We start from the raw sequence: 18346 nt of genomic DNA on the forward strand, positions 1-18346 counted from the left end.
TGAGCTTGCATAGCTAGAGGTGTCTGCGTTCACGTATTAAATGTACTCAGCATGTAAATTGTCCTGTACTGCTTGAGATACGGACATGAATGATCCCTTAAATCATTCAGCTTGTTAAGGAGATGTCTGATATTACTTGTCTAAGCAATCAGACTTACGATTTTTGCCTGGTAGGATAAAGCAAGTTGAAAAAGAAAAAAAAAACATATAGACCTACAACTTGGGGGTAGGCTCATTTAACTTGGGCCAGTAAGTAACCACCTTGCAACCACCGATAAGCATCATGCCGCTTTTCTGAATGGTTCTGAGCACGGTGAGTATCAATTCCAGTAGCATTTCCACCTGAACACAGTTTGGTATGGCTTCATTACAAACTATTCCCGGCCTGTATTTCTCAGCAGTGTTAGCAAACCATACTCAGGACAGAGAACCATGCTGGTGGAATGCTTGTAATGACATGGCAACTCATTATTGGTCACTTGCCTTATCAGTCCATTCTAATCCTGATTAGAGGTCCACTCTCAGAACTGACCTCTCATCTGGGTTTCTGTTTACTGCTTTTTTTTTTAAAGCCATCATGGGCTATTTAATATAAACAGATAACCAGTCAGCACCCTCATTCCTAGATCTCTCATGAGTTATGGCCCACCATTATGTGTGAGAGCTGCAAGTCCAGCTTAGAGGTCCATGACCACAGCCAGACTGAAGCCGTCTGGCTTTTATTAGGGAAAAGACGAAAACATGGCACACTGTTTGACGATATACAATCTACCAGCTGTTAAGAATTGGATACACTATACAGACACAGAGTGAACAGAAGCAAAGATAGACAACACAGTTATGTAAGGCTGGTTTGGCCCACTACAGTCTTATTTGGTCAATTTTTCCAACTCTTATTTACAGCCAAATGCCCAGTAGTTTAACAGCAGGCAGCTGCCATTGCTAGCAGCCAAGTTTTTTGGAAGTTCTTTCTTTTGTTTTATAAACCCTTATTTTGTTGAGAATATTTATTTTTATGAGAAATGTCTGGTATTGTCCTGGATGGACTGATGGTTTGCATTCTGAGGTGTTTGCAAGTTTGTTTGCGTGTTACACAATAGATGGCTTGTTTTGTGGCATAATTTGGAAAGGATTTAATGGAAAAGTGTGCGTGTGTGTGGCAACTATACAGGTATATATAGTATATTGCAAACCCTCCCTGATGATTCTTTGATCCATGCTATGTCCTGTGAAGGACTACATGTCCCAAACTGCTTTGCTAAACCTAAACCTTGTTAGAATCCATATGTCTTGGTTTTCATGGTGAACTGCTGACATCTACACTCCAGAACCGCCTAAATGCTGTTTTCTATCAATCTGGGGCGACTAAAGTCTGGCTGAGTGTCTGTCTCTCATTCTCTCTCTCTCTCTCTCTCTCTCTCTCTCTCTCTCTCTCTCTCTCTCTCTCTCTCTGCTCTTCCACCTCTCTCTCCCTCCCTTTCTCTTTCTCTCCAGAGTCCTCGGGCCGAACACAAGTCTACCTGAAGTCATACACAGAAAGAGAGAAGCAGGAAGGTAAGGAATATTCAGCATATGCAGTTTTGGGTTTTTGTAATGATTAGTGAAAGATCATGCTTGTTTTTGTTGTGTCTGGATAAGATTATCAGACATCGGGTTTGCAGAATTTTGGAGAGGAATGACACAAGAATATACTTTATTTTTAATAATTTTGTATATATTCAACTTAGTAGAGTTAGAGTCTGAGAGCTACCAGTATAATCAAGTATGTTTCACCCAGAATAATTAATTTGAGTTATGAATGATTGCATTTGATCATTTAAAATGGAATTTCGTTGTATGAATTTTGTTGATGTGCATGAATAGAAACTTATGTGGTTCTATGTATATGCGATATTCCTGCCAAGAACTATTATGTCACAGTTATTTATTACATAATACTGTACTGTTAGTCTGCACATTACACCTGCTCCTTTTTATTCCTCTTGATGATGTCTTGTAACCTTGATGAAATATACATTGATCACCCAAAAATACAGTCTTTGTTGATGGCACAGTCTAAAATTATTCATTTGCAATTGCACACAAAGAGAATGGAAGGTATGCAGTAAGCTTTGTGTAACTAGAGATGAACTTGGATCTGCACATAAGCAATGTGGGTCTAATTTGCTACGGGAGGAAGGGAGGAAGGACTATTTGCGCACATGAGGATGAAGTCATCAATTTCTATTAAAATTATATATCTGGGTGTTGTTTATGTCTAAGGCGGACTGTACAAAGTTATGTTATTCTTACAATTTTTTTTTCCATTTAATATAGCTTGCCTCTTAAGTAACCATAGAAACCACTCCCTCTTCTCTTCTCTTCTCTTCTCTTCTCTTCTCTTCTCTTCTCTTCTCTTCTCTGGTCTAGGTTTATTTAGACAGCCATGTTTTCCCTGTACTCTTTCCTGTTGGCTGGACTCATTTGTCATAGTTTGGGACAGTACGATTACTATGACGAATACTACGTCCCCTCTGCACCACTAGAGGTGATATCATCTCCCACTTGTGCCCAGGACTGTGAATGCCCCATCAACTTTCCCACTGCCATGTACTGCAATGAGCGCAACTTGAAATTCATCCCCATTGTGCCGAGTGGAATCAAATACCTCTACCTACAGAATAACTATATTGAGGAGATCAAGGCCGGTGTGTTTGATAATGCCACCGACCTTCGCTGGCTTGTTCTCGATAACAACAACATCACTAGCGACAAGATCCAGGCAGGTACCATTGATAAACTGGGCAGCTTGGAGAAGCTCCTCTTCAGCAATAACAAGCTGACCAAACCCCCTGGTCCTCTTTCCAAGTCTTTGGATGAGTTGAAGTTGATTGGCAACCAGCTGAGCTCATTTCCTTCCAACACTTTGTCTGGCATGGAAAACCTGACCACCATTCACCTGTCCAAGAACAAACTGACCACTGAGAGCATCACAGGTGCCTTCAAAGGCCTGAAGTCTCTTGTTCTGTTGGACGTGAGCGAGAACAAGCTGAAGAAGCTTCCGGCGGGGGTTCCATCTTCGCTCTTAATGCTCTATGCTGACCACAATGATATCGACAGCATCCCTAATGGCTACCTGGCCAAACTGCCAGCCTTGCAGTATCTACGTGTCTCTCACAATAAGTTGGTAGACTCTGGAATCCCTGCTGGTGTGTTTAATGTGTCCTCTCTCCTTGAGCTCGACTTATCTTTCAACAAGCTGAAGACCATTCCAGAGATCAATGAATCTCTTGAGCACCTGTACCTGCAAGTCAATGATATTAGCAGTAAGTCACTTGCCTTCTTCTGTCAGTCTGCCCTGTTAGAAATTCTTAGACCAGACTATCATAAACCAGCCTTGATTGGTCTAAGCTGGTCTTTTTATCTGGGTGTTCAAGGGATAGTTCACCCAGAAATTAAAAGTCTGTCATCATGTCGTTCCAAACCTGAAGACATTTAGCAGAATGTCTAAACTGCTCTGTCCCTGATCACCATTGACTTCCATTGTATAGACAAGACCGAGCATGTTTACATGCACAGTCTCACACCTTAAAAAGCCAACAACGTGTGAGGTTATCTGGGTACGGAGTTCTTACCGGTTTATCCAATGTGCACAAGCGTTGTGTGCAAATGCAGTTTTCTTGCGTCATCAAATGTTTTGAATACACTGATTTTGGGTAGTTATCGGCGTATTGGTGTGTATGTAAACACGCTCTTTGACAATGAAAGTAAATGGTGATTAGGGACAGAGAAGCTTGGACATTCTGTTTCATTTCTCCTTTTGTGTTCCATGCAAGAAAAAAGTCATATGGGATTGGAAAGACATAAGGGTGAGTAATGAAGTGAGTAATGAACTATCCCTTTCAGAAAACAGATCTACATTGTTTTGAGATTTGATTCCTTGCTGTCAATTTGATTGCATCCCTTCTTTTACGCTTCAGAGTTTGACCTGTCAAACATCTGCAAGTTCAGCTCCCCTGTCAACTACTCCAGGCTGAGGACCCTGCGCTTGGATGGGAACAACCTTACGCACAGAAGTATGCCAGATGACACGTCCAACTGCCTACGCCAGGCCTCAGAGATCATCTTTGAATAGAGTCACGTCTCTGATCAGCAGCCAGAGTGCTCTCTAGTACATAAAACAAAATAAGGCTATTGCTTTTATTAGACACTCTGATTGAAATCTACACATCTTTTATGACCCTTGTTATTTGTAGTTTGATGACAACATTTACTCTCTAAAATGTTGAGTACATTTTTATCAAAAATGGGCAGCAATAGTCTGAAATCTTGAAATTATGGAACATGATATATAATTTTCTTGTATGATACTGTATGAGGAATAGTACTAGAACTAGGAAAGGGACATTTGTATTTCCTACCTGTCCATGAGGCATTTAAGCACACACTTAGATAATTTGATCTAAAGAAAGACACTATTTTGTGCAAGAGATTAATAAAATTAAAACATATTGCTTAGTCTACACTCTAGAAGTGGATGTAGATCATCTATTTTCATCAGATTTTTTTTCCGCATGTTAAAAACCTTAATCGCTCAAAATGTTCTATTATTGTAATCATATTATTGATAAGCCTGCCGGGAAGGAAATAAAATTGTTTAGATTACTATATAAAATATCTTTGTTCAAACTGTCTGAAAAATAAGACAATGCTATTTTGAAGGCTGTCTTGAATTTAAGTTATTTTTCATAGTTTCATTTGAACTTAACTAAAATATGGCTGGACTGAATTAATATGCTGATGTTTATCTGAAACTAAATCAAAGAAAAGATTTTATTTAACTGTGAGGAATTGCAGTGTGAAATGTTGTATTAATAGCAAACTAGTAGCAGCTTAAATTTCTTAACACTGCCAACATTTATACAATATTCTATCTGCATGCAGTTCATCTTAGTACCTTTTGTAATCATAAGTGCTTTAAATTTTATGGCAATGGCATTGGAAAAAGTGTTATGTATGCAATATACCATTTCACATCATCAGAATGTCACTCAAATCATTGAAGTCACAGGACAACAGTAACTTTGGTGGACTGTTATGTAAAATTTGTAAGTTCCCCTATACGTTTTTTTTTTTTTTTTTTTTCTATTTTTTATAGAAAATGCCACACCAGTTTGTTCATCTTTAATTGAATAAACCAGATTTCTTACATATGTGGGGGATTCCAGTGGTCCTAAACTACTCTCTAGCTGTCAAAGAATAGTCCAATAAGTTATCAATCCTGATAATAAGATGATAAAGGAAAATACATATGACAGAATATCTATCTATCTATCTATCTATCTAGGCAAGTGAAGTAACTCAGCATTTATTTAGTTTTGTCTTGGTTGTTGATCTAGCTTGACTGGCTTTCCATTGCTCTGCACTGCTGCCTGTAATGGAAAGAAACTTCTGGTATGAATCTGTCCTCCTTCCAACTCCTTTCTCCCCTCTGAGCAAGACTCATGGATGGGTGAAGTTCTGTAAGAGTGCACGATGAGGACAGTTATTTCTGTTAGAAGCAGAGCAACTACTATTCTGATAGCAAACACTTCCTGTAGGAAACATCTTCTTTTGATGTGCCCAGCTGAGGCACAGGCTGTGAATATTAACATAGCTGCTGTTTGATGAAAAGGCTTTAGTGTGGAAGAGTTTTCATAGTTGTAACCTTATACCAATTTTGAAGGGAGGGTAAACTCATCAGTGCATCCTGAGGTGCTTTAGTAAGGAATATTAAAGTTTTGGTAAGTCAGAGAGGTGTAAAATGTACCATTTCTGGTCACAAACCCCAGTGCTTTGGTTAGCTGTAAACATTTACTCTCTTCCAGCTCAGAACATACCTTGGATGAATCATAAAATAGTGGAACCATTAGACTTGGTTTTGCCATCTGTGCGTCCATCTGTTTCTCCATTCATCAGCTAAAATCCAGACCACACCATCATGACGAGAATAACTAAAAATCTATCTGCTCAAGTCTGAGCTTGCACCAGAACCACTGTCATGAGTCTATGAGTGTTTTTATTTAAAATAGTAGATGAATTACAGGCAGATGTCCCAGCATTCCAGAGAAGTGGAGGTTCTGGAGTGACCATCTAACAGCCATACAGAAATGGATGGTGGGAGTTCCTCTATATGTCAGGAACAGATAATAGGTAGTCAGGCAGACTTTGTTTTTCAAATATCTTTTCCACATTGTATCAGCCAGAGCATTCAAGTTCACAACTAACTGATTTCACAAGATCAAAAAAAAAAAAAAAAAAAAAAGACTTCAAAAAGGTATTCAAATGCCTTTGTCAAGCACCATAAAGGACAAAAAACACCATTAAACCACATTAAAAGTACTCAATACGACTCTGTAACAGACTCTGCCTTCCCTACCAACGAGGAAGTGAGAGCTGGAGTAAACAATAAACAGAACTTTAATTTGATATAAAACACTGAACTGAAACATAACGACACACACACACAGGCACGTGCGTCTCTCTCTCTCTCTCCCTGGGCTTTGGCGTGGGCTCCTCTTATCGCTCTTTCCGAATTACTGCTACAAGAAACAGCTGTTAGACCTAATTATCACCCAGGGATGAGTCCTTACCGCTTCCCCTTTCCTTGGATGGACACTCAACCACACCCTCGCCACAGACTTATTTACTATTTTACAAGTCTTCTGATGCATTACAATCACTTTATGTGATAAATAGGTTGAAATTTAAGTTGATATTCACTCTCAAATCAAATCAAATCAAATCATTGATCAACTACTATTGAATATGATCCCAAACAAAATATGGCGACTACATCAATAACATAAACATTTCACTGGTTCTTGTGTCATGACGCCATGATGATTGGTCACGAGATGTGCACGTCTCAGTGAGGTTTGATGTTATTCACAGAATATTTGATTTGGGCTCTAAAGAAGTTGATTAATAATTTAATTTAAGTGTAAATAACGACTTACATTTCAGTCTGTTCATCATGCAAATTGATTTTGTTTCTTCAGAAGACTTAAAATATTATGCACAAATTGCTTGGGCTACTTTTAAGACACCTTTGGTGCCATTTTATGGAAACATTCTTTAAAATATCTCATTTAGTGTTGAGTTTCGAACAACATGTGGATGAGTAAATTTTTTGGTGAACTATCCCTTTAACTAGCGACTTAAAATACTGTACAGTACCAGGATATCGTAATGTGGCTATGGCACTCAAAGAGGGTGACACTGGAATGTTGCTGTATCATTTGTTTTGTATGTGTGTGCTTTACAGTGCAGATGAGGTCTCACTAGAAAACCACAGCCTATTACGCAGCCTCTATTTGACACGAGAGATACTTTATGGAGGAACAAGAACACTATGATTGTTGTTTTTTTTTGTTTTTTTTTGGCTCATCCTCCCACAGCTAATCTCTTGAAAGAAAATGGTTTCCAGTTTGTTTGGATGATGACTATTGTGCTGCACCGTCATGTTATCTGAGAAATGGGCTTGTGAAATAGACATAGGGCACCTGAGGGGATGTCACTCACAAATATCTGTTAATTTGTGATGTGTGATATCCGTGGCCAGAGGAGGGATGCTGTGTCTGGCCTCTTTCTGTGTGGCTCTGCATAAAGAAGTATGAGGACTTTATCTATGTACAGTATTTGAACACATTAGATTAATGATGCAAGACCTTTTCTCAAAACTATCTGCACTTTTCATAGCCATTTTTATATTACTTTTAAACAACTGGTCCCAAAGTCATTTTTAGTGGATATGTGAGTTTAGTTCACCTCATGTTCACACAGGTGTCCTAGCAGTGTTGCCACAGGTGTAGTTCATCACATTAACTATGGACATGTTCCACTAATGTCTGACTACTAGAAAGAGTCCAAACACTTTTTGGGGTCTTTATAAAACTTTATAAGAATGTGGTGAGTGGAAGGGAATTATACAATTAAGGTCCAATCTATGTGAGTACACAGAGAAGACTTAATTTAGGTGTTCTATCTAATGTCTATATGAATATCCCCATGAATTATATTATATCCTCATTAAGGCATTAATCTAATGGCACAAGTATCTACAGTGCCAGACACTGAGAAGTTGCATACAATTTGTGTGGACCTTTCGAGGATAGCCAAATATCTGGAGATCTCACTAAGTGTATACCCCTTTTTCAATGAGCAACAGGACTTTAATCAGTGTCCTGCCCAAATCAAAGAGCTTCTAAATCCCTCTTTCCTCTTCTTCATCCTAAAGCGTCTAAAACAGAATCCAGATGTTGAAACAGATGTCGCCTGGTAACTATGTAAAGGGTTGCTTCCCTTTTATTTATTGAAAAGCTATGCACAGCTCAGGGAGAGACAATTAAAGAAAAAGAGAGAGATCCATGGTACAACTGGAAATTTTACACCATTGTGGCTTCCACCAATTTTTGCATTCCATCTTAATCACACCTTTCATTCCACTTTTCACGGGTCAGGACTAGTCTTCACCAGAGGCTCCACCAGTGCAAAATGACAGCCAGATGATGTGCATTGCCCCAGGGTGGCCAGGTTTAACAGGGTGTAAAAACATCCCTCAAAATCATGAGATAGTGAGGGATGGAGATGAAAAGTTCATTGATCTAGCAGCCCAGAAAGAGTTATATCTCTAAGCCACCTGTAAAGATGTTTGGATGGTGTCACAGCTGTACCAGGGTCCCCCTCCTCCCCAGGCACCAACTCACGAAAAAAGTGCTGTGCTTGCAATAAGTAACCAATGAACGCATGCAGATGGCAACTCCACTCGTATCTTCCAAACATTTGCACACCCTCCTATTCAATGCGACCAGCTGATGTCAAAGGTTTGGCCTTGGGGAAGTAACTCAACTGACAATAGAAATCTACTAAGACTCTGTCTTTTGATGCATGTGACAGAAAGAAAGTGAGAGAAACTGCAGACTGGACTCAAACTGGCGGGGAGAACAAGTGAACCGAGAGACTTACTACAACCTGAAAACCAGGCACTGCACCTCCACCTGTGTAAACCAACATCAGCTCTATGACTGTGATACACAGGTAAAGTTTTTGTACTGCATTCTCACTTTTCTGTGGCTGTTATGCAATAAGGAATTGGGGGTGGGTGTATGGAGTTCATTGGTTTGCATGGAATGTTTTGAATTTAAAATGTTTTTCTTTATTATTATTATTATTATTATTATTATTATTATATTGCCTTTTCTCTGTCTTCCATTTCTGTCATTCTCTGCAGGTTTTCATGTAAAATAATGGTTAATAGGACCTTTCAATTATAATTTCCTGCATGTAAATTATCTTAAACTTGAATCTGGTCTATGTAGTGGTAATCAGGAATGAGGTTACATTCAGATGGTTTGTGTGGGATTCGTCTTTAGTTTGAGCTACTAGCAAGAGTTATGTTACAGTATGCACTGAAAAACTGCACATTTAATAAGTTGTTCTCTTAAGTCGTATAAAACAAATCCTTAAAAATATAACAGCATAGGGATGTGAAAGACTGGAATTGGACATTTAAGACTGAACTCCACTATTAAACAGACTTAGACCTAAACACTGAGCACAGTACAGCCTCGTGTAATTAATATAACTACCTTGAGACTCAAAGCCCCAAACGGGAAATTAATGTTCTTGAGAGCATGTGTTTTCTTTTTGGTGTACCACAGAAAGTCAGGTGCTGCCTCGACCAGTTTTCATTTCTCACTAGTCATCACTTTTATCAAAGAACCTGAGCTATGAAAAGCCTAAAGTAAATGTACTATATAGATTTTTTTTTCCTTGTTCCATTTCATTGTGATTAACCTATTGTAATTATTCTATGGCCACAACTGATTAGTTATGTTTTTGCAAAACAATCTCAGAGTACAAGTTTTAGTGCTAATTGGGGTGTCATGAACTTGAGTATTTGACAGTTAGCATTATCGCTAAGCAGATTAGCTTAGGGCCACTTGTAGCCTACAGCCGAGCCAGCTGCAAAATGTGCTACTCTGAAACAAATGGTGAATTCCACTGTCTAACACCTCACAACTCCAACACCTGTCTAATTATATGTGATTGCATTTGTTGAGCACTAAGTGCATTTAATTCATGAGCTCCCCTTGTGGCATGGTTAAATGCTTCTTTGATTACTTCATCTAACCATCAAAGACACTGAATGACAAAAAATCTTGTCATTTTGCTTCTCAAGAAAATGTATCTTGTTTGAAGGGACATTTAGATATTTTCACTGGAAAACAAAATAAAAACATTAAGATTTTTTTTTTCTTTTTTTCTCTGTGTAGCGAAGTAAGATAACCCACTCTATTGTTATATAGGTGTAAACATCCATCATAAGTACTGCAGCTAGATATTAATTGCTGCCCTGAGAATGACCTCGTCATGTACCGTATTTCACAGCCTAACGCTCATAGCCACATTGTGGCGTAGACCTTGAAGCAGATGTCTTCAGTGATTAGAGCTCCTAAGGCTTCCTGTGAATAATGGGTTTTGAATTCTGTAATTGGATTAGGTTGGTGTTTGTAATTTTTGACCTGCAGGCCAAAGACCACTGGTTCTAACGTAGAGCTGCACCTTCCTAGACACGAGATGCTGGATAATAGACTGGATTACAGGCGATCATAGATTAGAACTGGAGGAGCCAATTACAGCGGATTACAGTGGCACAGTAAGGTGTTGTTGTCATCAAAAGAATTGAGAACAAGCAATGACAAAACAAGATCAGCCCTTGGCAGTCAAACAAAGACACCATATGTGGCTACCAGTGCCAAGTTAATCTTTGCTTATGAATCTAGACTAGTGTCCCCCTGGGGACTCAACTTTTTGTTGATGCATTGTGGTGGCATGATCAATGATTGTGTATAGTAGTTGACCGATATATCGCAGAGGCCGATAAATTTTCCCGTTTGGCAGATTTTTTTCTTGAGAGCGCCAAAAATTGCCTGTTTGCATGTAAAGCGACTGAGACATGTAATCAACCAGTCACAAGTCGTTTTGTTGTTACGTGCCATTGTGTTACTAACAGACCAGTGTGCAACACAGTAATTTAAACGGTCCACATATCAGAGCCGCGGCAGACATGTTTGAGCTTATAATGTTAAAGTGCTAGTCTGTTTCATTCTCCCTCTCTCTCCTAAACAGTTCCCTGTAACTTTTAACTGTCTTGTCTAATGATAAAAAGGCAAATATCTATAAAACTAATATCAAATACCGTCTGCAAATATGCACATATCTTGTTAAAACATAATAAACCTCACACAACTTCAGCAGATCCAGCATCCTGTGGAGTGCTCAAAAATCTTCCTCTGAAGCAAGTTTTCTAACAGTATCTCCTCAGCAGTCACCTTTAACTTTATTTTCTAATGATAAAAGGCAAATATCAATAAAACTTGTATTATATACCATTTGCAAATATGCAGATACCTAATTGTAATTCACAAACCTCCAGTGTTTCTTCCCGTCGAGCGCTCATATAATATATTCCTCTGTAGCACGTATTCTATCAGCCAGAATCAAAAACTTCAGGATCAAAAGTTCCACTTATTCACAAATCATGACAGTCTGACCTGTGACAATCTAAGCAGATGATCCAGGCCGTTTAAACTGTCAGGAGATTGCTGCTGCTCACGCTGGATCCGCACAAACACATAAGTGCAACTTCAAGGCTGCATCCAAAACCAGGAAAATACTGCCTCCGGAGGCTGTATATGGAGAGAGGATGAAAATAAGGTGCTTTTCAAACTGTTCGGAGACCAGTTTCCTTAAGAGTTCCATTCATTCAAAACAGCTGTCAGTTAAGCCATTAACTGAGTAGGCAGCTAGGTAGCAAGTCAGCTGCCTACATTTTCGGATACAGCCCAAGGTAAAAGCGCTTCATGTGTGCTATAAGTAAATGTCTTATTCACTATGCAATGTATGTACAATTGGTTTGATTCTGTATTTTTTGAGCAAATGTGATTGCCGATGTGAACATGCCATCCATGGTTGCTGAACTACTGTGTGTACTGTTATTTCCTTCTTTCTTTTTTATTAACAATTTCTTCATGTGCAAATAAATTACTAAAATTTGATGATTAAACAGAAATCTGCTATCTACCATTTAAAATACAATATTTATTTATTTTTATTTTTTTATATATATATATATATATATATATTTTTTTTTTAATTGAGTATATATAGTGCTAAATAAGAGTTTATTTGTTTTTTGTTTTTAGCAATTTTATGTTTGTTAATTACTAAATTAAATTGTGTGATATATCGGCATTGTATCGGCCTATTGGCAACCCTGCTCTCTGGATATCAGCATCGGCCATTAAAAAACCCATATCGGTCAACCACTAATTGTGTACATCAAATACCAAACATTTAGAAGATATTTTTTATTACTGATTTTGCATCTACTGTAAGCACCTACACACAAATAAATGTCATTTTCAAGTCCTGATTAGAATGACGGAAATGAGTATACTAAATGAGCAAAGCCAAACTAGGGGGAGCAGGGATATGATGAATGAATGAACGTTACATTTATATAGAAACTTTTCTGACACTACACTCAAAGCACTTTACACAGTGAACAGGGGGTTCTCCTCAACCACCACCAGTGTGCAGCATCCACCTGGATGATGCAACAGCAGCCATAGTGCACCAGTACACTCACCACACACCAGCTATTGGTGGAGAGGAGAGAGGACAGTTATACAGTCAATTGGTGGATGGGGATTATTAGGAGGCCATGATTGAGATGGGCCAATGGGGGGAATTTAGCCAGGACACAAGGGTTACATCCATACTCTTTACAAGAAGTGCGCTAGGATTTTTAATGACCACAGAGAGTCAGGACCTCAGTTTAACATCTCATCCAAAGGACAGTGCCTTTTTACAGTATAGTGGCCCTGTCACTATACTGGGACATTAGGACCCAAATAGACCACAGGGTGAGCACCCCCTGCTGGCCTCCCTAATACCTCTTCCAGCAGCAACCTTAGTTTTCCCCAGGAGGTCTCCCATCCAGGTACTGACCAGGCTCAATCCTGCTTAGCTTCAGTGGGCAACCAGTCTTGAGCTACAGGTTGATATGGCTGCTGACAATGGAGAGGATGAATGAACGAACGAATGAATGAATGATTGGATGGATGGATGGATGGAATGAATGGATGGATAGATGAATATGAACAAAGCCATGCATTTGCTTGATTATAATTTCAAAATTTAAAGCATCAAGTTCACAAGACCACATGGCTTGACATCATTGCCACAGACTCTGAGAAATCATGCCAAGTCTGAGTCCCCACTGTCTGGCCAAGACATTTTTTTCCTAAAAAGATGCAACAAGAGACAGGTGTTGGTGTGAGGAAGGATAAGGAAGATGATGAAGGATGCAGCATGTTATATAGGCCTGTATTAACCTGATTATAACTGGGCCATGTCTTATTTTGTCCAAGACACCGGTTTAAGCCCAGTTCATCCTAATGGGATAATGACTCTAAATCTCAGGAGGCTATGATTGGCAGACATGTGTCTGTCTGTGAAGGGATCATGAAATGCTATTGACAGTACAAATAGAGGCTGGAGGGGACAAAGTACCTCAGAGTCGAGACACCTGAACCCATAGCAACCCATCAAAGAGACACAGTAGTGCACATTTGATTGAGAAGCTCTAGGGAAGACAAAGGTAAGTCTCAAACTAGCAGCATTTTTTTCAATGATTGTGTGCACTTTTGGAAAGGAAACTGTGTGTTTCTTTCACACCAATGGAGGTCTTCTGTACTTTGTATTAGGGGAGCTACAGTATTAGTAGTTTTCACAGTTGCTTTAATTTTTTGTAGAGTTGTATTTTTGTGATTAATCAATCTTGATTCTAACACAGAAGTGCACTCTGCCCCTGTTATAAAGACCAGCATATGCATTTGGATGCAGTTGTGGTCTGTACTCCGGCTCTGCAAAGGTCAGAGTGTTGACGTGGAGATCATTATTTAAAAGTATATCTTACTTTGAGAGATCTCTACAGTTGATGCTGGCTTAACCTGACTTGACTACGAGGTATCCAGGGATTCGTTTTGATCCTCTCTGGTTCAGTCAGAGTTTGTTGCCCATAGAAAATTATAATTAACTACCAGATGAGAGAGAAAGCTAAGCTTTCAAGCCAAGAGAAATATGTGGATGTCAGCAAAGAAAATTTAGAGCTATAATAATTGTTAATTGAAGGTATCAAATATCTTTAATAATCCAGGTGTTGGTACAAGCCCTTCCATATTTGGTACACCTGGTTGTATTCAGAAGTAGTCAGACATGGACATGCCTGAACGTTTGTGTTTGTGCCGAAGTCCAAGATGTTACTGTCTTCTGAATGGAGTCATTCTTAAGGCAATTAAAATTGACCTGGCAGTGTATTCTGAGTTTAAGATGATTACTGTGCAGAAGACACAGACACAGGGAATGATAGTGTTAATCAAAGGATGTCTCTGATGTTTTTTCTCAATTATTTTATCCACTTAGTGAGAACCTGAGGAAATGTAGGGTGGATCTGTCACTATTCTGAGCATGTCAAAAGATGAAAGACTCATGAGAAGCATCATGTATCTTCACACAAGATGACTCTGACGCAGATTAATGATGATTAATCAAATCTAGTCAAATTAAGCTAATTATGTTGACTCGAAAAAGCCAATATATTTTTCTACACTTTAGGCCTATTAGGATTTTCCAGAATCTCTAAACAAAGACCAAAATTATTAAATATAACTCCTCCTAGAGCTTTCTTGACAGCCTATTTTATGACCTTTTCTGTCTCTATTATTTTGCAGGTTGAACCTAACCATGGCATGGCTCATGGTTGCATTTGCAACCCTACTTTTGGCCACTCAAGTTAGTTCTCAGGAAATGCCCTACAAGCACCTGATGTCTCAGCTTCAGGAATGTCCAAAAGAATGCCGTTGCCCTCCTAGCTTCCCTAACGCTGTTTACTGTGATAACAAAGGCCTGAAACGCATACCTGTCCTCCCTCCCTACACTTTGTATGTGTATCTCCAAAACAACCTCATTGATGTCCTCTCGGCTGACGCTCTGCGCAATGCCACACAACTAAGGTGGATCAACCTCAGCCGCAATAAAATCACAAGCGAGGGCTTGGAGATTGATGCTCTTAGGGCCATGACCAACCTTGTACATCTTTACATGGAAGACAACTTGCTCACTTCCATTCCATCTCCTCTGCCTACCAGCCTAGAGCAGCTGCGGCTCTCCCGGAACAGAATCTCCAAGATTCCTGCTGGTGTCTTCTCTGGGATGGACCATCTCACCTTGCTGGATCTGCAAAGCAACAAGCTTCAGGATGATGCAGTAACTGAGGTCAGCCTGAAAGGTCTCAGCAACTTGGTCCAAATCAACTTGGCGAAGAATCAGCTAAACAGCATGCCCCTCGGCTTACCACCCACAACTTCACAGATCTTTCTGGACAGCAACAACATTGAGAAGATCTCTGCTGATTATTTCAAGGGACTTCCCAAGGTGTCATCTCTCAGGCTCAATCGGAATAAGCTAGGCAATGGAGGGATCCCAAAAAATGTGTTTAATCTTTCCAGCATCCTGGATCTACAGCTCTCTCACAACCAGCTTACTGAGGTGCCCATCATCTCCACTGGCCTGGAGCACCTACATCTGGATCACAATAAGATCAAGAGTAAGTCCACAACCAAAGTTCCGATCATGCACATGGATAGTTTTATATAGTTTTCTTTACTGAATTTTGTTAATTAATTAATTAATTATTACAAATTTATTTTGAAAAAACATCAAATGCCTGATATTTTTACATCTAAGAATCAGGTATCAATTTTTATTTCTGTTCGTACTATTGCCCCATTCAGGACTAAAGTCAAACTAAATTGTTTTTGTGTCTTTGACTATGATCAGTAATATATATAATTTTTCTGTCATGTCCATAGGTGTGAATGGATCTAACATATGTCCAGCTCCCACAGCAGCCCTTGATCACTACTTTGATGAGAGGGGTCCTCGTCTCCGCTACCTTCGCCTCGATGGTAACGAGATCAAACCCCCTATTCCACAAGATCTGATGATGTGTTTCCGTCTCCTCAGGGCTGTTGTCATATAAAGGACTTATACCTGCTGGATACTCCTGTCCATTGCATCTACCAGAACTAAAACACTTGAAAAGGACAATTTGAAAAGTCTAAGATTAAATATTGAACTTTATAAGTACCCTGCTCAAAAGACCAGCTTAGGCCAGCATGAATTTCCATGAATTATCCTTTGCTGGTCTTTTCAGTGGAGCTAAGATGTATGAGACTAGTTCTAATGTGTATTAGATGGTTTCTCAAGTGGCTATATTTTAAAACCACTGTGCCTTCCTTTAATTTTATACATATGGAAAACTAGCAAGTCTGCTCTCTGGGAAACATTGTCTGTTAAATATTATATATACTGAAGAGGGCTCAAAGATAATTGTCCTGATATCCAAGTTATTTCCTCTGTGTAGAAGTTATTTAATTTCGAATAAATCTGCCTCATCAGACATTGTAATACCCCAAAACCAGTTTACCTCTCCACACTATTCTGGGATGTTTTTGGACAGCAAAGTTGTGGTCTTTTGTCTGATTATGGAGCCAAAATTTTCTTTGTAGTGAACTTAGTACATAGTGGTGGTGTATTATATTTAAAGCATGGTTACACTCGTCGCTACAGCAGTAACAGAGTTTGAAAATAGATCAGCTTTATAAATTGTAATTTTTTTCTTGCCTATGTGTCATACACTTTTCCATTGCAGTTTACATATATTCTTCAATTACTTTGTTTCTTTTAAAGCTGTGAGATCATATGCACAGTTAGATCATTTATTTACAGACAAAAACATCTTTGTACAATCAACATTGTCTAGCTTGTTGCTAAAGATGTTAATTCCTGATGACTCTGTGGAATGTTGTAACCTATGCTAGTTACGTTGGACTTTGTAACATGCAGACAGGCAACGGACGAAGACTGAAGAAGAAGATGATGGTGTGAACCCAAGTGCAGCTTTATTTACAGTGAAAACAAAAGCATGAACTAAACAAAAACTAGACTAGACCTGAACATTACAATAACTATGTTCAACAAAGGACAATGGCAAACACGATGGCTGAAATACACAAGGACTATCAAGATTAAAAAGACACAGCCAGGGAACAATCAAGACAGGGAGGAATCAGGAATTGGAAATAGTGACAAGACAAGAACCAAACACTAAATTTCAAAATCAAAGTCCAACATAACTAGTGCCCTACTGGCCGCTAGGGAGAACACATACTTTACACATGTACTGATAATTTATGTAGTGTTTTATATGATCAAGCACTAAAGCTTCATTCATTGTCATTCATTTTGAGAGAAGCATCCATTTTGGGAAAACATTGACTGTTTTACTAATTCATATACTCAGTGTGACAATCTACCAGTGGACATTCTAGACTAATTTTAAGATTTATTTTTCTCTGAAGTCTCAAATAATGTGAATATTGTTTTTTATCGCACAACTTTGATCAAATATTCTTCTTTTCTCTTCATTTAACACCGCAATCATCTTGGTAGAAAAAATGATTTTACTAACTGTGAGAACCATTCAGACGGTGCTTTGTCAGAGGTACAATTCAAGATGTGATACTTTTATTTGATTTTCTTGATTAAACTGGTTTCAATGGTCCAGCATTGTCTTGTGAGGTTTCACAATTAATTTCTCAAAATTTCTAAATAACACCACACAGGGATGATGGGAGAAACTACGGTGGAGAGAGACCGCATCAAGCTTTGTGAATGAGTCAAGACACATACTTCTGTTTCCGCTGTACCTCTGTGATTTTCTAGCACCACAGTTTGGAGCTGTCAGTGGCCAAAAGACAGAAACAAGTTGTTCAGTTCGGTTCTGAACACACCAATGAGCCCCAGTCTTAGCCTCTGTCCTTAACCAAGTAATGATGGATTGATTTCATGTGACTCAGCAGAAATATGATAACTGGGAGACAGAGCAAAAGAGTTTGAGGACCGTAAAAGCATCCCACCGAACATGAAAAAGGCACTTGTATGGCACTTCCTGGCAGTTAGCAGGTTCCTTCTGCAGTGCGGAGGGAGTGTAGGTCTGAGTTTCAGTGTTTAGCGCTGAGTTCTGGCTCAGAACAGAATGGAGGCCTTTTCTCCCTCTCAGTCCTGCGCTAACAGAGGAGCCTCACAGAGGGCCCATTGTGTGCCGGGGCCCTGGAAGATCCCTACATGAAAGCAGAGTACACCTCACGCTCACCTCAGGAAAAGGAAGACAAATATCTCAAATTTAGGATTAAAT

At 39.1% G+C, this 18346-nt stretch overlaps 2 protein-coding genes across 3 annotated transcripts; both read left to right on the forward strand.

The window, feature by feature from the left end:
* The first annotated feature begins 1242 nt into the window (after window positions 1–1242).
* On the forward strand, window positions 1243–5018 carry lum (lumican). The gene is made up of 3 exons (XM_051688310.1): window positions 1243–1554; window positions 2410–3305; window positions 3960–5018. The coding sequence occupies exons 2-3, from the start codon at window positions 2426–2428 to the stop codon at window positions 4112–4114; spliced, it is 1035 nt and encodes a 344-aa protein (XP_051544270.1). The 5' UTR covers window positions 1243–1554; window positions 2410–2425; the 3' UTR covers window positions 4115–5018.
* A 3832-nt stretch (window positions 5019–8850) lies between these two features.
* LOC127435107 (keratocan-like) lies at window positions 8851–17713 on the forward strand. 2 transcript variants are annotated; one of them, XM_051688308.1, is made up of 3 exons: window positions 8851–9057; window positions 14820–15694; window positions 15960–17713. In XM_051688308.1, the coding sequence occupies exons 1-3, from the start codon at window positions 9041–9043 to the stop codon at window positions 16127–16129; spliced, it is 1062 nt and encodes a 353-aa protein (XP_051544268.1). In that variant the 5' UTR covers window positions 8851–9040; the 3' UTR covers window positions 16130–17713. The 2 variants fall into 2 exon arrangements, with proteins under 2 accessions (XP_051544268.1, XP_051544269.1); XM_051688309.1 differs by lacking the exon at window positions 8851–9057 and adding an exon at window positions 13533–13687.
* Window positions 17714–18346: the final 633 nt, after the last annotated feature.

This window comes from Myxocyprinus asiaticus, chromosome 45 (genome assembly GCF_019703515.2).
Source record: "Myxocyprinus asiaticus isolate MX2 ecotype Aquarium Trade chromosome 45, UBuf_Myxa_2, whole genome shotgun sequence".
NCBI lineage: Eukaryota > Metazoa > Chordata > Actinopteri > Cypriniformes > Catostomidae > Myxocyprinus > Myxocyprinus asiaticus.

Coding starts and splice junctions, on each gene's coding strand:
- LOC127435107 (XM_051688308.1), top strand. Junction 15,695..15,959: donor GGATCACAATAAGATCAAGA/GTAAGTCCACAA, acceptor TCATGTCCATAG/GTGTGAATGGATCTAACATA.
- lum (XM_051688310.1), top strand. CDS start 2,426: ATGTTTTCCCTGTACTCTTTCCTGTTGGCTGGACTCATTTGTCATAGT. Junction 3,306..3,959: donor GCAAGTCAATGATATTAGCA/GTAAGTCACTTG, acceptor TTTACGCTTCAG/AGTTTGACCTGTCAAACATC.